Source organism: Gavialis gangeticus, unplaced genomic scaffold, assembly GCF_001723915.1.
Source record: "Gavialis gangeticus isolate Ggan-Ray unplaced genomic scaffold, GavGan_comp1, whole genome shotgun sequence".
Taxonomy (NCBI): domain Eukaryota; kingdom Metazoa; phylum Chordata; order Crocodylia; family Gavialidae; genus Gavialis; species Gavialis gangeticus.
Genome location: NW_017729029.1, coordinates 74,702,901 through 74,718,584, shown reverse-complemented (window position 1 = coordinate 74,718,584; position 15,684 = coordinate 74,702,901). Strand labels below are relative to the sequence as shown.

The window sequence follows — 15,684 nt, the reverse complement described above, 5'->3', positions numbered from 1 at the left end:
GTTTATGGAGGGGAAGGGGCGGGGCGAGGGCAGATCAAGGCCCCCATAGTGAGGGAGGGAATGAGGCAGAGGCAGGGTCAGGGAGAGACACTAGGGTAAATGGGGCCCCAGGGCTGGGGCGGATCATGGAACGATTGGAATCCTGGGCAACTCATCCAGGAGTGCAGGGGGGCTCCCACCACTGCGTGCACCCCAGGGGAGGCACAGGGATCACGTGCCCCCCCAGATTTGTGGGGAAGAGGCAGGCTGCCACTGTATGCTGGGCTCTGTGCCTCACCGCTGCTGCACCAAGAGCCCTGTGACACTATGTGCCTGCCACCCCTGGGCTGCACTACATAACCTGCCCACCCAGCGGAGGCAGGCACAGTGTTGCGCAGGTCCCACTGCAATGGCAAAGGCAGAAGGGTGCAGAACCCAGCCCACAGCAGCAGCCTGCCTCTGCCCTGCGCACAAATCTGGGGGGCACGTGCCCCCAGTGCCTCCTCTGGGTGCATGCAGCAGTGGAAGCCCTCCTGTCCTCCAGGGCCCTGTTCACCCCACTCCCTCCCTCACTGTGGGGGCCTCAATCCATGCTCCCTCCCACCCCTTCCCCTTCACAGACTGAGACTTGCCTGCCATGCTGGGCAATGATCCACAAGCTGGGCTGTGAGTGTCTGAATCTATGCTCACCCTTTCCCTGCTGCTGCAGCCACCCGGAGCCCATTCCCGGGCTGCCCTGCGGCACTACCCAATGCCCCGCATTTGTGGGGGCTAAGTCCCATTAGCCCTGGCCTTCTGCCACCTATGGCAGTCCATACAAAAGTATCTATTCAATTTCCTCCTCCTCCTCCTCTTCTACCTGCATTACTGTGATGTAGACAACAACAGTGCCTCCCAAGTCACCTCAAAATCATTCAGCAGCTCAGCTGCTGACACCGAAGCAGCAATTTTCTTGTATTATTGGCCATCAACATCACAGGACTCAGCAGCCCTCCTTCTGTGCTACCTGACAGCAGCTTAACATGGTGCTGGCTCACAAAAACAGATGAATAACAATGGTAACAATAGAAGAATCATTGGAATTTGTTAATTCAATCCTGTGTCTCAGAATTCCAGCAGCCTGGAGTAGGTATCCCACAATGTGTCACAAGAAACATCCCCAAAGGCATAAAGACTAAAAATAAAGCACTGCCCTACTACATGTCTGCCCAGAGTGCTCTGCATTTACTTCAAGACGCTCACTACTTTACAGATGCAATGATTCATTAGGGAAATCGCTTTAACCAGTATAACCAAGCACTATGGATGAACTGCTTTTGGAATAGCATTACCTGATTAAAGTGGAAAAAATCAATCTAAAACTCCTTTCCAGTGAAGAAACACTCCTCTTGCCCTGAAGCAGAAAGCAGTCCAACCAGGGACTGACAGGTATTAAGGACATCACCCGATCACTTTCTTTCATTTTCCCTCCGAACGCTCTCCAATCTGTTCCGATTGGCTTTCTGCTCCAACCACTTCGTGTTCCCTCCCTTTGGTCTCTAGTCCCTACAAACTCACCAAGTTAAACAACAGAACAAATGAAAGATGCTGAATAGTTCTCACAAAGTTTACTGCCATCATGTTCGCTCTGTATGTTATGCCTCTAACCCCCAATCTTTGTTTGTTTTGCCTATTTAAGCTGCAAGCTCTTTGGGGCAGGACAGTCTCTTATTTTATGTGCCAGCCCAAATAGGCCCCACTTTTGGGTGGCCCCTTAGCATCATAATAATGAATAAAACAGAAAGGCTAGGGACAGACATTCAAAAATCCTGAGCCTGAATTGATTTAATCTTTGCAGGTTAGTCTAACCTGGCTAGGCTGAACCAGTTTGTAACTGGACAGACATTCTTTCTGGACTGAGGAAATTCAGGCATATGCCTGCAGTGGCTCAGGCTAGAAGCCTGGGGTGTTAGAGCAGCCCTCTCTTCTGCAGGGAGCTGAGCTGAGGGAGGCATGGCCAGGCCCTGGCAGGACCTCTGATTAGGAAGATCTTCCTGCACCATCCCAGGCTTTTCCCTGCTGGCTGCTCAAGGGGCGGGAGTGTTGCTAGCTTTCTGAGGCAAGGGTGTGTGTGCAGTACATGCATCTGTTGATGATACGGAGCTTTTCAATTCTCCTCTCCCTGCTTCTTTATATTATCTGCAACAAACTGACAGGCAAGGGAGCCAGCAGGGGACTGATAACAGTGTTTATCACCCTGTCAGCAAAATACTAGCCTCTCTCCATTAGTTTAAACTCTTCTTAAACAGCTTGCTAGCTGACCTGTTGATTAGCTCCAAAAAGCCCTAAGCAGTCACTGTTCTGTCTGTCTGGAGACATGCACACACAGATACCTCTCAGCATTAGCTGGGATACCACATGCCTAGGGCCCATGGGGCTGGGGTCTGTGCTGTGGGAGACAGGAGGGAGGGAGGGGGGGATTCCTGCTTGAGCAGCAAGTGGGGAGGGGAGGGGGAGGCAGAGGAAAGCCAGGCAGACCCTGCTGTGCCTGCTGGGGAGTCTAGTTTATTTTAAACCAGCAAGGGGTCTGGGATGGACATTGCATAAACCGGTTTGAGCCAAATCAGTTACATCAGAAACAGAGAACATGTTTTTGTGTTGTCTGTAAGGTGTTTCATTTCCTCCTCAGGACCTTGATCCTCATTCTCTTTTGCTCTTTCCTAGCTCTCTACAGTTAGTATATTATCAGGAGATTTTGAAAGCACGTTCTGAAGGCTGTGTTTAGAATAAAGACATAAGTAATTCGTTTAACGTCAGTGAATGAGTTTTAACCAATATTTTTAAAAGGCTAAGTAGAAACAGTTAAAAAGTCCAAGGCTGAATCAATTCAATCTTCACAGGTTAGTCTAAGCTACATATATTGAACTGATAAGCAAGTGAACAGACATTTGCTATTGATTCTGGAAATGCAACTACATGCTTCCAGTGGCTCAGGCCAGAAGATGGAGGGGAGAGGGGAGGATGCTAGAGCACATCTTCCTGCTCGGCTGGAGCAAGCAGCTTGGGCCAAGGCTAGCCTGCCCACCTGTGAGGGGGGATTTGCGGGGAAGGTAAAAAGCATCCTGGGATGCTGGGGCACTGCAAGTTAATTTGAATCTAGAAGGGATCTGAGACAGAAGTTCAATAAACCAATTTCACCTAAATCAGTTACGTCTGATATTACATCTATCTAGGCTTCTCTTAAAGCCGTTTCAGCCATTTTGAAACCAGTTTATATGCACTGAACTTCTGTTGTGTTACAGATTTGAACCAGTTTCCAGTCACTTATGTGTAATTTCTGTCCCTAGCCAAAAAAGACTAGCCCAGATAGCGGTTAGCACCAGTAAAAATAGTTAAAACATATTGGCAAGCACTGTTTTAAACACAACCTATGTTCATAGTCTAGACATGGCCAGTTCTCCGTGCTGCTGCTTTCACCCTTCTAGGGGCCAAAGGGGGCTCATCCATTAATGAAGGAAGACTGTAAATTCCACCTCAAGTATCCTGGTGTGGGAAGGTTTCATGGGCCTACTTGTCCAGTGTCTAGAGAAAGGAAAAGATCTGACAGGTCCCCCCATTAGTTTTGCCACTGCTCAAGAAGCTGGCAGGTTCCTGTTCATACATTCCCTGACATGAGTTTGCATAGCAGACCTCGATGGATTCAGTTTAAACTGATTTGCAAGAGGGGAGGAGAAGACTGCAACTTAAAAGTAAATATTATTTCACACAGAAGAAAGCATTTTTACAACCACTCCTTATTTCCACACCACAAGCTTTACAAAACTCCTTCCTTTTTTTGCCCAGCTCTTTCGTTACTCATAAAGTATGAAGTACATATAATGCTGAGCAGAGGGAGGCTCATATCTACACTGTATGCAGCATTCCTGTATGTTCAATCCATGTAAACTATATTTACATAGATTTTTAGAATGCTGCCTGTCATGATGGTAGCTAAACAATCATTCAATGTCACTTATCAGGTACTGGAAAAGCACAATTAGTTTCAGGAAAAACTGCAAAGGTACCGTAAAAGAGGAATGGCTTAAGTAGGGTTTATATAATTAACAAGGTCCAGGAAATTATAAAACCAAAAATCTCTTCACTTGTAAATCCTATGTGAACATGTGATGACCATATGTGAAAGAATGTCTGTGCCATCCCAATCAGAACATAAGGCATCATCTACTTAATTTTATGCAAATAAGTTACATTATTCAGGCTCCAGTTAAGTGTTAGTACTCTCTGAGGCACAAAGTTTGGACCCACCTGCCTGCCATAAGCCCAGACATATAGGAATATTAATTAAATTTAATAATCATTAATTACTATCCATCCAGATATGGATACATAAAAAGGGGGTATATTTTGTTATCCATTTTAGAAACAAGGAAATTAAAACACCCCATTGTAAAGCCAGTCACGTATCCCAGGTCTCCCAAATAAAGTACTCTGTCTGTATTATAGTCTTTCTTAGAAGTTATGGACTATAAGAAACTTCTTATGGATGATATTATTACTTATGGTAAAATAATGTTGTAAGCATCTACTGTGCATTAACACGTCCCACCTATCCCTATTTTCCATGGACAATACCCAAAGAAGACTACAGACCCCTGAAAAATGGTGAGTTACTATTCTTCTGGCTACTAGAAATGGAGGAAGTTTCATTAATGTTCCTTCCCCAGTTAAAAAAAAAAAAAAAAAAAAAGGAAAAATCCAGCCGCATGACTGGCTGGCTGCCAAAAAACAAAGTAACCAGTTTACACCAGAGATGGGGATTAACCCTCCCTAACATAAGCAAAAACCTGCTGAGAGCTAAAATTCAAAGGGGCTGAAAGGAGGGCAGAAATCCAAGGCCTTGTTTAACTTGTTTGTTTCTGGTCATAAAGTGCTGGGAAGATCACTGAAGTGCAATGAATTTAACAGATAGATTTTTTTGTGTCTGTTTGTATATAATTCTACACCAGGCCAAAACTGTAGTGTTAGGGAACTGTTAAGCTTGCAAGCAATGGAGACATAAGGAAACTGAAAATTTATTTAAATATGTCTATATTTTTTCAAAGAAACAGTAGCAATGGACCATTATAAACACTTGTAAAAACAGAACCAACAGCCTCATGCTAAACAATTCTGTAGTTTTTCTACTTTAAAAATATACAGTAAGCTTGACTCAGTAGAGGAAACAGAGTCCATAACAAGGCATGAAAAATAGGGAAAGTATGAAGTACATCTTTTCAAAGGGATGTGTGAAAGCCCCCCCACTGATGTCCCTACATAAACTAGGGAAAATATATGCAGGATTAAAATGCAGGATTTTGCAGAACACAAAAATAAATCCCATATGACTGCAACCCTCATCTACACAAGTCATTTACTGTGCAGTTGACTATTTAGCTGCGCAGTAAACATCTCATATCTGCATATGTGCTCCTATTACGCTGGAATAAACTAATTTACTCTGCAGTAGGATAGTACTTGTATTTACAAGTAAAAAACTCCTCAGCAGTGCATCTGTAAACCCTGCCCAGCTGACTGGGGCACAAAAGAGCATCAGTGTGGGGCTTGCCTGCCTGAAGCTCCCTCGTGCCCCAGCCAGCCCCTCTGCAGCATGCTGAGTGCGGGGAGCAGCCCCAGACTGGCAGACTGACCCCCTGGGGCTCTCTGCCAGCTGGGGCTGCTCTGCCCCAGCTACACATGCTGCACCTGAATAAACTGGAGCTTAGTGCTCTGGAGTTAATTGCTCCGCAGTTTATTCAGGTGCCATAACTGTGTAGATGCACCCATTGAGTTTATATTTCCTACCTCTAGTGAGCAAATGGTGAGAGAATGGATGAAGGGGGAAAAAAGAGGCAGTACCACAAAGATTAGTAAAAAAAAACCCCCAACACTTCTTAGTATGTAAATGTATATCAGGAATATTCAATATTTGCATTAGGTAGGGGAAACTCTTCCGCCATTGAGTCTGTGGTGCAGCAAAGGGGTTTCTTCCATTTTTTTAAAGAATATTAGGGATAAAGTTTATCTGGAAAGTAAAGAGAGAGGGGCCAGTATTATCATTTATTATTTAACTAGTTTCCTCGGTCATCTCAAAGTGGATTCTGTCAACTGTCAAAGCCAAATTAGATGACATAAGATCTCTATCCACACTTCATACTTAGGAATAAAAGGGCAGGGTAGAGGCCTGAACACACAGTGCCTCAGAGACCCTGGACAGTGCTATAGTACCTACAGCACAGGGGGGATAGCCACTGAAAAATAAATTAATCCCCCAAAGCTGCTTAAATTTTGCTAGGGTCTCCTCTTCGCAGATCAGGATACTGAGGGTTCTTCTATTCATTCTGGCTTGGCCTCACAGATCCTCACCTATTGCTGACCTGAACAACTATTTTTATGAGTCTTCTACTAGCAATAAAATCTCCAAAGTTAAATTCTAGTTCAGTGTTTGCATTTGTCTCCCAGGCTATGTGACTGCAAGGTCACAATACAGCTGTAATTCTCAGTTTCCAATTCGTGCACTTTCCCTAAGAAGTTAGACATGCCCATATTCAAGAGCCCTAACGCAGCAGCTCCCAACCTCGTGTCACAACTCAAATGAAGGGTTGCGAGGGCAATGCCAGCAGCCCCACACAAAAGACAAGCCATGCTGTGTGCTGGGAGCTCCCCCGCCCCCAGGCTACTGCCACCACTGCACTCTGCTCCCAGCAGCGGGTCATGGGAAAAAAAAGGTTGGGAACCACTGCCCTAAAGCAAGGATACAGCTCAGCGCGCACAAAAACAAGTTCTTTTGTTTAGGACAGTGCTGTCCAATTGGCAGCCCACAGGCCACAATGCTGCCTGCAAAGGGCCAGAATGTGGCTCATGGACTGCATGGTTAATATGCGGCCTGTGGCCCCCTGTGGTAAACTCTCCCACTACCATAAAGATCACATAGCAGGAGACCACATAGCACCAGTGCTGCCCAGGAGGCAGGGGACCACATAGCACCAGTGCTGCCCAGGAGGCAGGGGACAGTGTGCCACCCGTGTTGCCTGTGGGCCAGGGCTGGGAGACCACACACCACTGGCACACCAGGAAGGTCAGGAGGGGACAGGGTCCTGCAGCGTGCCACCTAAGCAAGTATATGGCCCCCAACTAAATCTGACCAGCCACAGCTTAGGAGAGGTCTGTCCAAATTCAAAGCATCCAGAAGTCACATGCCTAATCAGCCACAGTAGTAGAGGCCACAGGCTGCCTAGGGTGCATTTGTGTGTAGGCGCTCCCCCACCATACTGTGTCACACACTTGAGCAGGCGATCCTCCATTCTGCTGCACTTTGAGTGGCACACCACCCTGCCACAACTTCAGCTCCTAGTAGGATCCCCTTGTGGCACCTCACCACATGGGCACTCTGGGCTGCCAGCTTCCCTGGCACTGCAGGCTGTGCTGTGCCATGCTGTGCTACATTATTCTACCTCCTAGGGTGGGGGTGAGGGGTGGCAGGGACAGAGGAGGAGTCCTGAGACCCTGACTGCTGCTACAGCTAAACAATGGGGGCAGCAGAGACCAGGTAGAAACCTAAAGGCCACATGCAACCCACAGACCATCAGTTGGACAGCCCTGGTATAGATAGGGATCCCTGGATCTTTGCAGAACCGTGAGCAACAATATAGAACAAGGAACATATAGTAGGTAATTCTTCCTGTAAACCTTAATCTTAACATTTTTATATATTCTTTATATTTAGATTGTTTAATATACCAAATCATAGTCCCTAAATAAGTAGTATTGTCCCATAGTTTATGGGCAATTTGTGATGTGCAAGAATCTCCAATATTGTTGCGACCACAGAAAATTTAAAAAGTTTACATTGAGGTTTACAGGACCCTGTAAACCTCTCTATATTAAGAATGTACTTAAACTCTTCCTAAGTTATTGTATCTTCTGCACTGAGCTTCAGGGAACAGGGAAGCATGGTAGTTTTGTATCTCAAATATGAAAATTAAAGAATACTGTACAATTTAAGCCATATGAGGTGCACTTAGATATCAAGATGAAGAGTACCTCAGACACATGCAAAAACAATAATATTGTGAGTTACTATATTGTGTCAGGTTTATAAAAACACTGAAATCATAGATGTTATGGTAAACTGGGCATTCTACATATAATAAACTTCAAGTCTCCTACTTAAAAACCAACTTACACCAGAGTAAGCTTAGATCATTTCATTAGTTTTGCTTGAGGGTTTTTTAACAGTTCTTAAATATGCTGCTGTGCATGTATTATGTGCACACAGATTCTGAGCCAATGCTTACCAAAAATTAACTCAAGTTTTTCCAATGATTTCAGTAACTCAGCCCATGTGTGCTGCCATTTACTCAAATTTCTATTTCTTAAAAAAGAAATCGTGAAAATGAAAACTCCCTTCAGGACTAGAAAAATAGCAAACTTTTTGAAAGCTTCTATGAATAGCAAGCAGACAAGTTAGAAAGATCCTGATACTTTGGAGCCTGGCTAATAAAAATGGTGCAAGCCTAAACACAAAACTAAGGAATTCTGTGATGCAAAGTAAAAGTAATAATAAAAATACCTAACTTCATGCTAATTGTATTAGGTATTAGTTTATGATAAACAGAAATAATATAGTACTTAGGCAAAACACCTGTCACTATTAATTGCACATGGCAACTAACAAGAAAATTAAAAATATTGTAAGGGTTAAATGGAATTGGTCATCCCATAAAACACTCAATAATATGTTTAAAAACATCACTGTTGATAGTAAGCCACAGTGTTAATGAAATGGAATGAGAATAATCAAAACAAAGATTCTTCTCATTTTTGCAATGTGTTTACATTGTGCACTTGATGGTTCTTCACAAAAGCACTTGGCTTCACACACAGAAGCAATCCCATTTCAGTGTCTGATACCCCCTTTCAGGAATATTTGTAGTAGTTCCAGTGCTTTTTTAGAATTGGCTAGATTTCAAGTGGACAGGTGTCTCTTTAATTTCATCTCAGGATGACACAAGAGGATAAGGGAGATTGGGGCTATGAGTCAGATATTGTGTAAAGAGTATACCAGAGAAAGCCAAATTAAAGACGGTCTCTATGATGTATCAGGCTTAACATTTCCAAAGGAAAAAGATGATGCATCAGAGTTACCTATTAAAATATATAATAAATAAATGGATTATTTTTTGTTGACGTGTCTTGGTATACATGTATTGAATAGGCAAAGGAGTAAGCCCTTGTTCAGCAAGGCCTAAGGAAAACTACTGGGTTTCACCTTTAATATTCAAAATGATACAGTCACTTATTTCATCATGTACTACCAATATAAAACCTTTGAGTTTAGCAAGCTAAGCCTCAAAGACCCCTCTGAGTTAAGCAATCACTTCATCGTTGCTGAAATACAACCACCTTTTAGTGAGTTAATGTAGTCGTTTAGGTTCAGTACAGAGAGTCAAAAAGCCTGAGGCTGAATCCATTAAATATTTGCAGGTTTGTCTAAGCTGTGTAGATTGCACTAATAAACAAGTGAACAGACATTCACTTTTGTGGAAATGTAGCCACATGCCTGCAGTGGCCTAGGCCAGAAGCCAGGGGTGGGGGAGCACTGGAGCACGCCTCCCATCTTAGCTGGAGCAGACAGCTTGGGCTTAGACTGGCCCCCCCACCCTGTGAGGCAGGGCTTGCAGTGGAGGTGCAAAGCATCCTGGGATGCTAGGGGACTGTGAGTTGACTTAAATCTGGAGGGGATCTGGGACAGAAATTCCATAAACTGGTTTAACTTAAAGCAGTTAAGTCTGATACTACATCAACCCAAGATTACCTTACATTGGTATCAGCCATTTTGAAATTGGCTTATCTGCACTGAACTTCTGGGCTAGGGACAGAAGTTACATATAAACCACTTTAAGTGAGCAGAAACTAGTTTAAACCTGTAATAGAACATAAGTTTAGTGCACATAAACCAGTTTCAAAATGGCTTAAAACAGTTTGAGATAAACCTGGCTGCATGTAGTATCAGACTTAATTGATTGGGCTCAAACCAGTTTATGAAACTTCTGTCCCAGACCCCTTCTGCAGACCGGGGCTGGACTGTCTGCACCAGCAGAGCAGAGCTGGCCCTGGTCCTCTGCTCCCTAGCCAAAGCATGGGGTATGGGTGGGAGACAGAGGCAGGAGCAGGGGCATGGCCAGATGCTGGCTCCCCCAGGAAAGAGGTTCATCTCCCCATCCCTTCCCTGTCCTACCAGCAAGAACCTGCCAGGCATGGCTCCCTGCTCCAGTGGTGGTGGCGTGGCCCCAGCAGTAGCTTGAAATGAACTGGCCAGGGAGGAGGTTTAATTCCCCCTTCCCTGTCCCACGGACCTGAGCTGGGGTCCATCTGGCACTTCCCCCTCACTGCTGCAGTGGCAGGGATAGGGGCACGGCCAGATGCCGGCCAGCATGGACCCCTGAAACAGAGAGGGTAGGGAGGGGATTTATTCCCCTTGCACTCCTTCTGCCCCTGGATGACTGCAGCTGGGGTCTGCCAGCCCTGGCCACTGCCACCAATTGCCCCCTGAGAAGGCAGAATAAGCCCCATCCCTGCCTCCTCACCTAAGGAGACCATGCCGGCTGGCCTCTGGCCATGCCCCAGCCCCTGCCACTGGAGCAGTAAGGGGGCAGCACACATGATGGGAGCAGCATCCCTCCTCATCGTTTCGCAGAACACAAGGCTCTTCCCAGTGGGGGGGTTGTGCTGCAGGGTGGTCAGAGCTGCTGCAGCCTGTGCGGGACGAGCAGCGGCACTGGGGCTTGGAGGGGTGGTCATAGCCCCCCAAACCCCCTCTAGCACTGCTGCTTGCTCCACACAGGCTGCGGCAGCTCTGACCACACAGCAGCACAGCCCCGCACTTTGAGAAGAGCCTTGCACTTCAAGAAACCATAAGAAGGGCTGCTGCCTCTGTCGTGGTCACTCCCCCCTCGCCGCTCCAGTGGCAGGAGCTGAGGTGTGGCCAGAGGCCGACTGGCATGGCCCCCTTAAGCAAAGGGGCAGGGAGGGGGGTTATTCCCCCTTCCGTCCAGTGTCTGGTAGAGGGAGGAGAAAGCAGGCTTATTCTGCTGCTCACCCCAAGCAGGGAGCAATCGGTGACGGTAGCAATGGCTGGGGCTGACAGACCCCAGCTGCAGTCCCCTGGGGGCAAAGTGGGAGGAGGGCAAAATAAACCCTCTCCCTGCTCCCTCTGCCTCATAGGACCATGCCAGCCGGCATGTGGCTGCACCCCTGCCCCTGCAGCAGTGAGGGTTGAGCACCAGGCAGACCCTGGCTCAGGTCCATGGGACCGGGACGGGGTGAATTAAACCCCCTTCCTGGCCAGTACACTTCAGCATACTGTCCCCAGCACAGCTTTCCTGCAGCCAAGGGTGCACTCTAGTGCCCCCTGGCACCTGGCCTGAGTGACTGCAGGCATGTGCCTGCATTTCCTCAGTCCAGAGGGAATGTCTGCTCACTTGCAAATTGGTTGAATTTAGGAAGGTTAGACTAACCTGCAAAGAATGAATCAGTTCAGGCTCGGGCTTTTTGAATGCCTGTCCCTAATCCTGTTGTGTTATCAGTTTGAACTGGTTTCCGACCAGTTGTACCAATTTATGTGTAATTTCTGTCCCTAGCCTTAGAGTTTAACAAATGCAACAAAACCATGAATCAGTTTTACAGATATTACTCTCCTCCCAACATCCATATGTCAACAGTTTCTTTGTGTTATCATTAAATATCTGTTACCCTATATGGCAATTATGAAAAGAGTCTGACCTTCCCAACACATATTAAAGAAAACGATTACTGTATCATCACCAATTTTTTAAGCGCTTACAAAAATCATCACCAATTTTTATTTAAGTGCTTACAACATCCTAAGAATTAACACAGAGAAACTTCCTGGCACTTTTGCCTATTAAGGCAGTTAACACAATGAGATGCAAGAGTTTCATTCTTCCATTTTAACTTAGCATGTTGTGCCTCCTTTCTATACCAAGATGATGAAAATATGTGCTTTATCTTACCACTGAATCTCAATAGGGACCAGAAGCAAATTTTTGCCAACCATGAGAGACACATGCGCTACCATTTGAGGTAAGAATATACTTCTGAGTATTTTTAGATAGTTGATAATCAACCAAGTGAATATTTGCAAGTGATTATGATATAAACACGGCAATGTTCTGGCTGGCTGTAAATGACGTCATCATGATGCCAGCACTCAGTACATCATCAAATAACGTGGGGGGTTTTTTGTTTTGTGAGACCAGTAACGACAATTTATGGAAGTACTGAACTCTGTGGGTGTTTGCAAATTCTAATGCCTTGGCTCCGTCCTAAATCATCAACCAACCTGAGTAAAAACCATGTAGAAAACAACATCTTACTACATTTCACTGCTTCCCCATAATTTGCAAATGCAAAACATAAGATAAATAAGGCTGTTTTCATCCTTATGTCCTCTTTAGAGAATTATTACAAAATTAAACTGTGATATTAGGCAACCAAAAGCATTAAAAATACTACAGACGATCAAATGACGTCAGCAAATCCTCACACCTGACTTCTAAAAACTAGCCTTCAAAATTAGCCAGCACATTCAACACAATGGTGATTTGGTCAAAGAAAACTGGTGCTCAAAAGGTAATAGTAGCAGATAAATATATTGAAATTTTTTAGGAACACATTTTACATAAGAAAGGCAACACGTCTAATGCTCCTCGTTACTGTATATAAACACAAAAGGACAATGTATAAAAGCACTGACACAGGTTACTGTTGCAAATACTCAACAAACAAATGTATGACCTAATTAATTTTCTACAGAAATAAGAACTTGAGTGAAAAAATTAAGGAATAACTTAGAATTACTTTGTAGAGAATGGAAAAATCAATTCATTTTATGTAAATCAAGCTTTCATCCTCAAGCTATCTACTCTCAAATTCCATCACCAAATGCATTCTAAAACAGCAAATACTGAAAATATTTTAGTTTTAGGTTGTCCAACTTAAAGAGGAAAAGAATAAACAAGAAAGGCCTGCTTGCTTAGGATAAATATGTTTAGCCTGGTGGAGCTGAGAGAGAGAGGACTCATCAATCGAGACTTTGTCTCAGTGTTAAGGCAAAATTTTATTTGATTTCTACTGGAGCTTACCTTCTGTCTTTAATACAACATCAAATATTTATCCATCATACGGGATTTTAAATCTAATTCAGGAAATATGTGGCCATATCAAAGTACATGGCAAGATTCTTTTTTTAAATCCACAGTGGAAATCACATTACCTTATTTTTAAAAATCTATTTCCCTAAGAGCAATAGCAAACTGTCCAAAACAAAGTCCAGTATTCTCAGAAAACTCATTATTATTGGTTTAGTACCTAGATAATATTTTTATAGTGATTCCTTTAAACCTGAAAAATATCAGCAAGGAACAAGGAGTTAACTCTGAAAGCACATATAGAAAGTTTAACACCCTATCTAAAGCATATTCTATTTACGTTATGCAAAGGCAGCAATCGCTTCTTTTATAGATTCCTGCCAATTTGGTCCTGGTCAGCTAAAACCAGGATTTTTTTTTTAAGCCGAAGAGTAGGTTTAGGAGGAAGAAAAAAAAAGGGCTGCCACATACTGAAGATGGAGTCACTAGCTGATGTGATCTGAAGCAGTACTAATCTGCCCACAGAGAAAACAATCAACGACTGCAGAAAGACCAGGAAGGATTGAATTCTTTTCCTATAAACATGTCACTCTAGCAAAACAAAGCAATGAAGTATTTAAATAGCAGTTATAGCTCTATTTCCAATCTGAAAACAACCTGCCATGCAGACATGCGAACATACAAGAAACTGAACAGCAAGAGCAATTTGTTATACCTCTTTTATGCAACTCTCTCAGAGGAATGTTGTCTCCTCCCCCATCGTATGGCAAATAAGGATCAGAAGACACTTCCATGAATGTAACAAACAAAACGAGCGTTTTGTTAGCTCAGAACAACTGAGCCATTTCTTACACAAGAGCAGTCGGCTGGGAAGCTGCCATATTTGATCAGGATTTGGACTGTGCACTGGCTTGTCGCAGCAACTGGGTTCTTCCACAGTCGATGATGTCATCAAAGGGAAATTATTGCAGCCTGGTTGCTAGTGGCTACAATCTAGCAGCACTTAAAGGCGGAACAGCCGACTTAATCTACAGAGCCTGTTATACTTGAAGGTGACTAAGCTTAAAATAAAACAGAATTAACTGGTTTTAAAAAAAAATAAAAGGCACCCCATTAATACTGAGAGAGACACTGCAACAACACAAAAATTGCTTGTCTACTTTTGCCCTTATACTTGCCTCTCTACAATAAAATCCCAATAAAAAATCCTAGTGACATTAAAGAAAGAAATGCTTAAAGTTCATATAAATGTTAAAGGCAACATGTATAGCGACAAACTTCATTCTAGTTAATCAAATGTGTCTGTCATTCAGCAGGTTGTTCCCCAACATGGATTGTAACGATGGCTTAATGACAAATCAAAAGTACCTGAGGACATTTTCAGACTCCCCAAAAATGAGAATGGGTTAGATAGGGATGTTCCTGCCTTGAGCAGAGGGCTGGATTAGATGACCTTATGACAGCAAAACTAAAGTGGGGCAACTAGGCACCAGCCATAATCACTGACTTTTGGGGGAGGGGGGGGAGCTGGAGCTAAACAAACAGCAGCTGCCGTGGCAGATACACAATCATACCAGCAGCACAGCAACAGCTGGAAGTCACCTCTACCTCCATGCATCACAGCTGCCCTGCCATGTATGCCTCTGCTTTGTAAGGTCCCTGCCAGCCCTACTTTTCTATGATTCAGATACACTCTAGGCTCACTAGTTCAGCTGGAAGGGGCCTCCAGCCAACTCTAGTTTAATACATAAAACTTGAGATAAAAGAAACAACTCTCCTTTGATGCCTTCTTTCATCCTCATTCCACATGATAGTTGAGGCAAAGGTATTTACTCAATCATATTAAAAAAATTATTTGGAAGGGGCCTCTGGGCCCGCTGGTGTTGGCCCCACAGCATCCAGCCCCCACTGGTACAGCCCAAGGGGTGTGCAGCCCTCAGCCACTAAGAAGTTACACAAAGCCATAAAGGAGAAAGGAACCCGATACAGCTTCTCTCTCCAACTAGAGGCCCCTGGAAGGGCAAAAGTTAGGCTAGTATTAGTGCAAGGGTATAACTATAACCTATGTGGGGCTGGAACTGGGCTGGAGCTAGGCAGATGTGAAGACAGGACCAAGGGACCAGACTCACCTGGAATGTTGTGGCAAGAATTAACAGCAGGAGAAAAGCCAGAGATGTGGAGGAAAAGCTCAGGCAGCACGGTCCAAAATCACTTTAATTAATACAGAAGAGTGGGTCCCACTAATTTTCACACCCATATGTATGTACTGAACTTCCAAAACAAAAAGACATACTAAAAGCAAAATAATCTTTTTAAAAAATAATTCCATTTTTTTTTGACCAACATCATAATTTTCTGGGGCTCGACTCATAATTTTTGACATTCTGGGGCTAACAATACCACAATTTTGTTTTAATAAGGAAAACACATGCATACCGCTCTATCCTTTATTTGTTTTTCAAGGATCATCCTCCCTACAAGGATACACCGGACCGGCACCCGCAACTATAGCCCAGCC

At 44.2% G+C, this 15,684-nt stretch overlaps 1 protein-coding gene across 8 annotated transcripts in view; it reads right to left on the bottom strand.

Moving 5' to 3' along the window:
• Positions 1 to 15,684, bottom strand: part of CLCN3 (chloride voltage-gated channel 3) — a 194,800-nt gene that overhangs the window by 68,841 nt on the left and 110,275 nt on the right. For 2 of the 8 annotated variants that reach the window (XM_019521773.1, XM_019521776.1), the window contains exon 1: positions 13,882 to 14,092. The exons of the other annotated variants lie outside the window; for them this stretch is intronic. In XM_019521773.1, coding sequence (XP_019377318.1) covers positions 13,882 to 13,960 — 79 coding nt within the window. In that variant the 5' untranslated portion in view covers positions 13,961 to 14,092. Of the gene's footprint in view, positions 1 to 13,881; positions 14,093 to 15,684 lie in introns of those variants that run through there. 8 annotated transcript variants of the gene reach the window in all.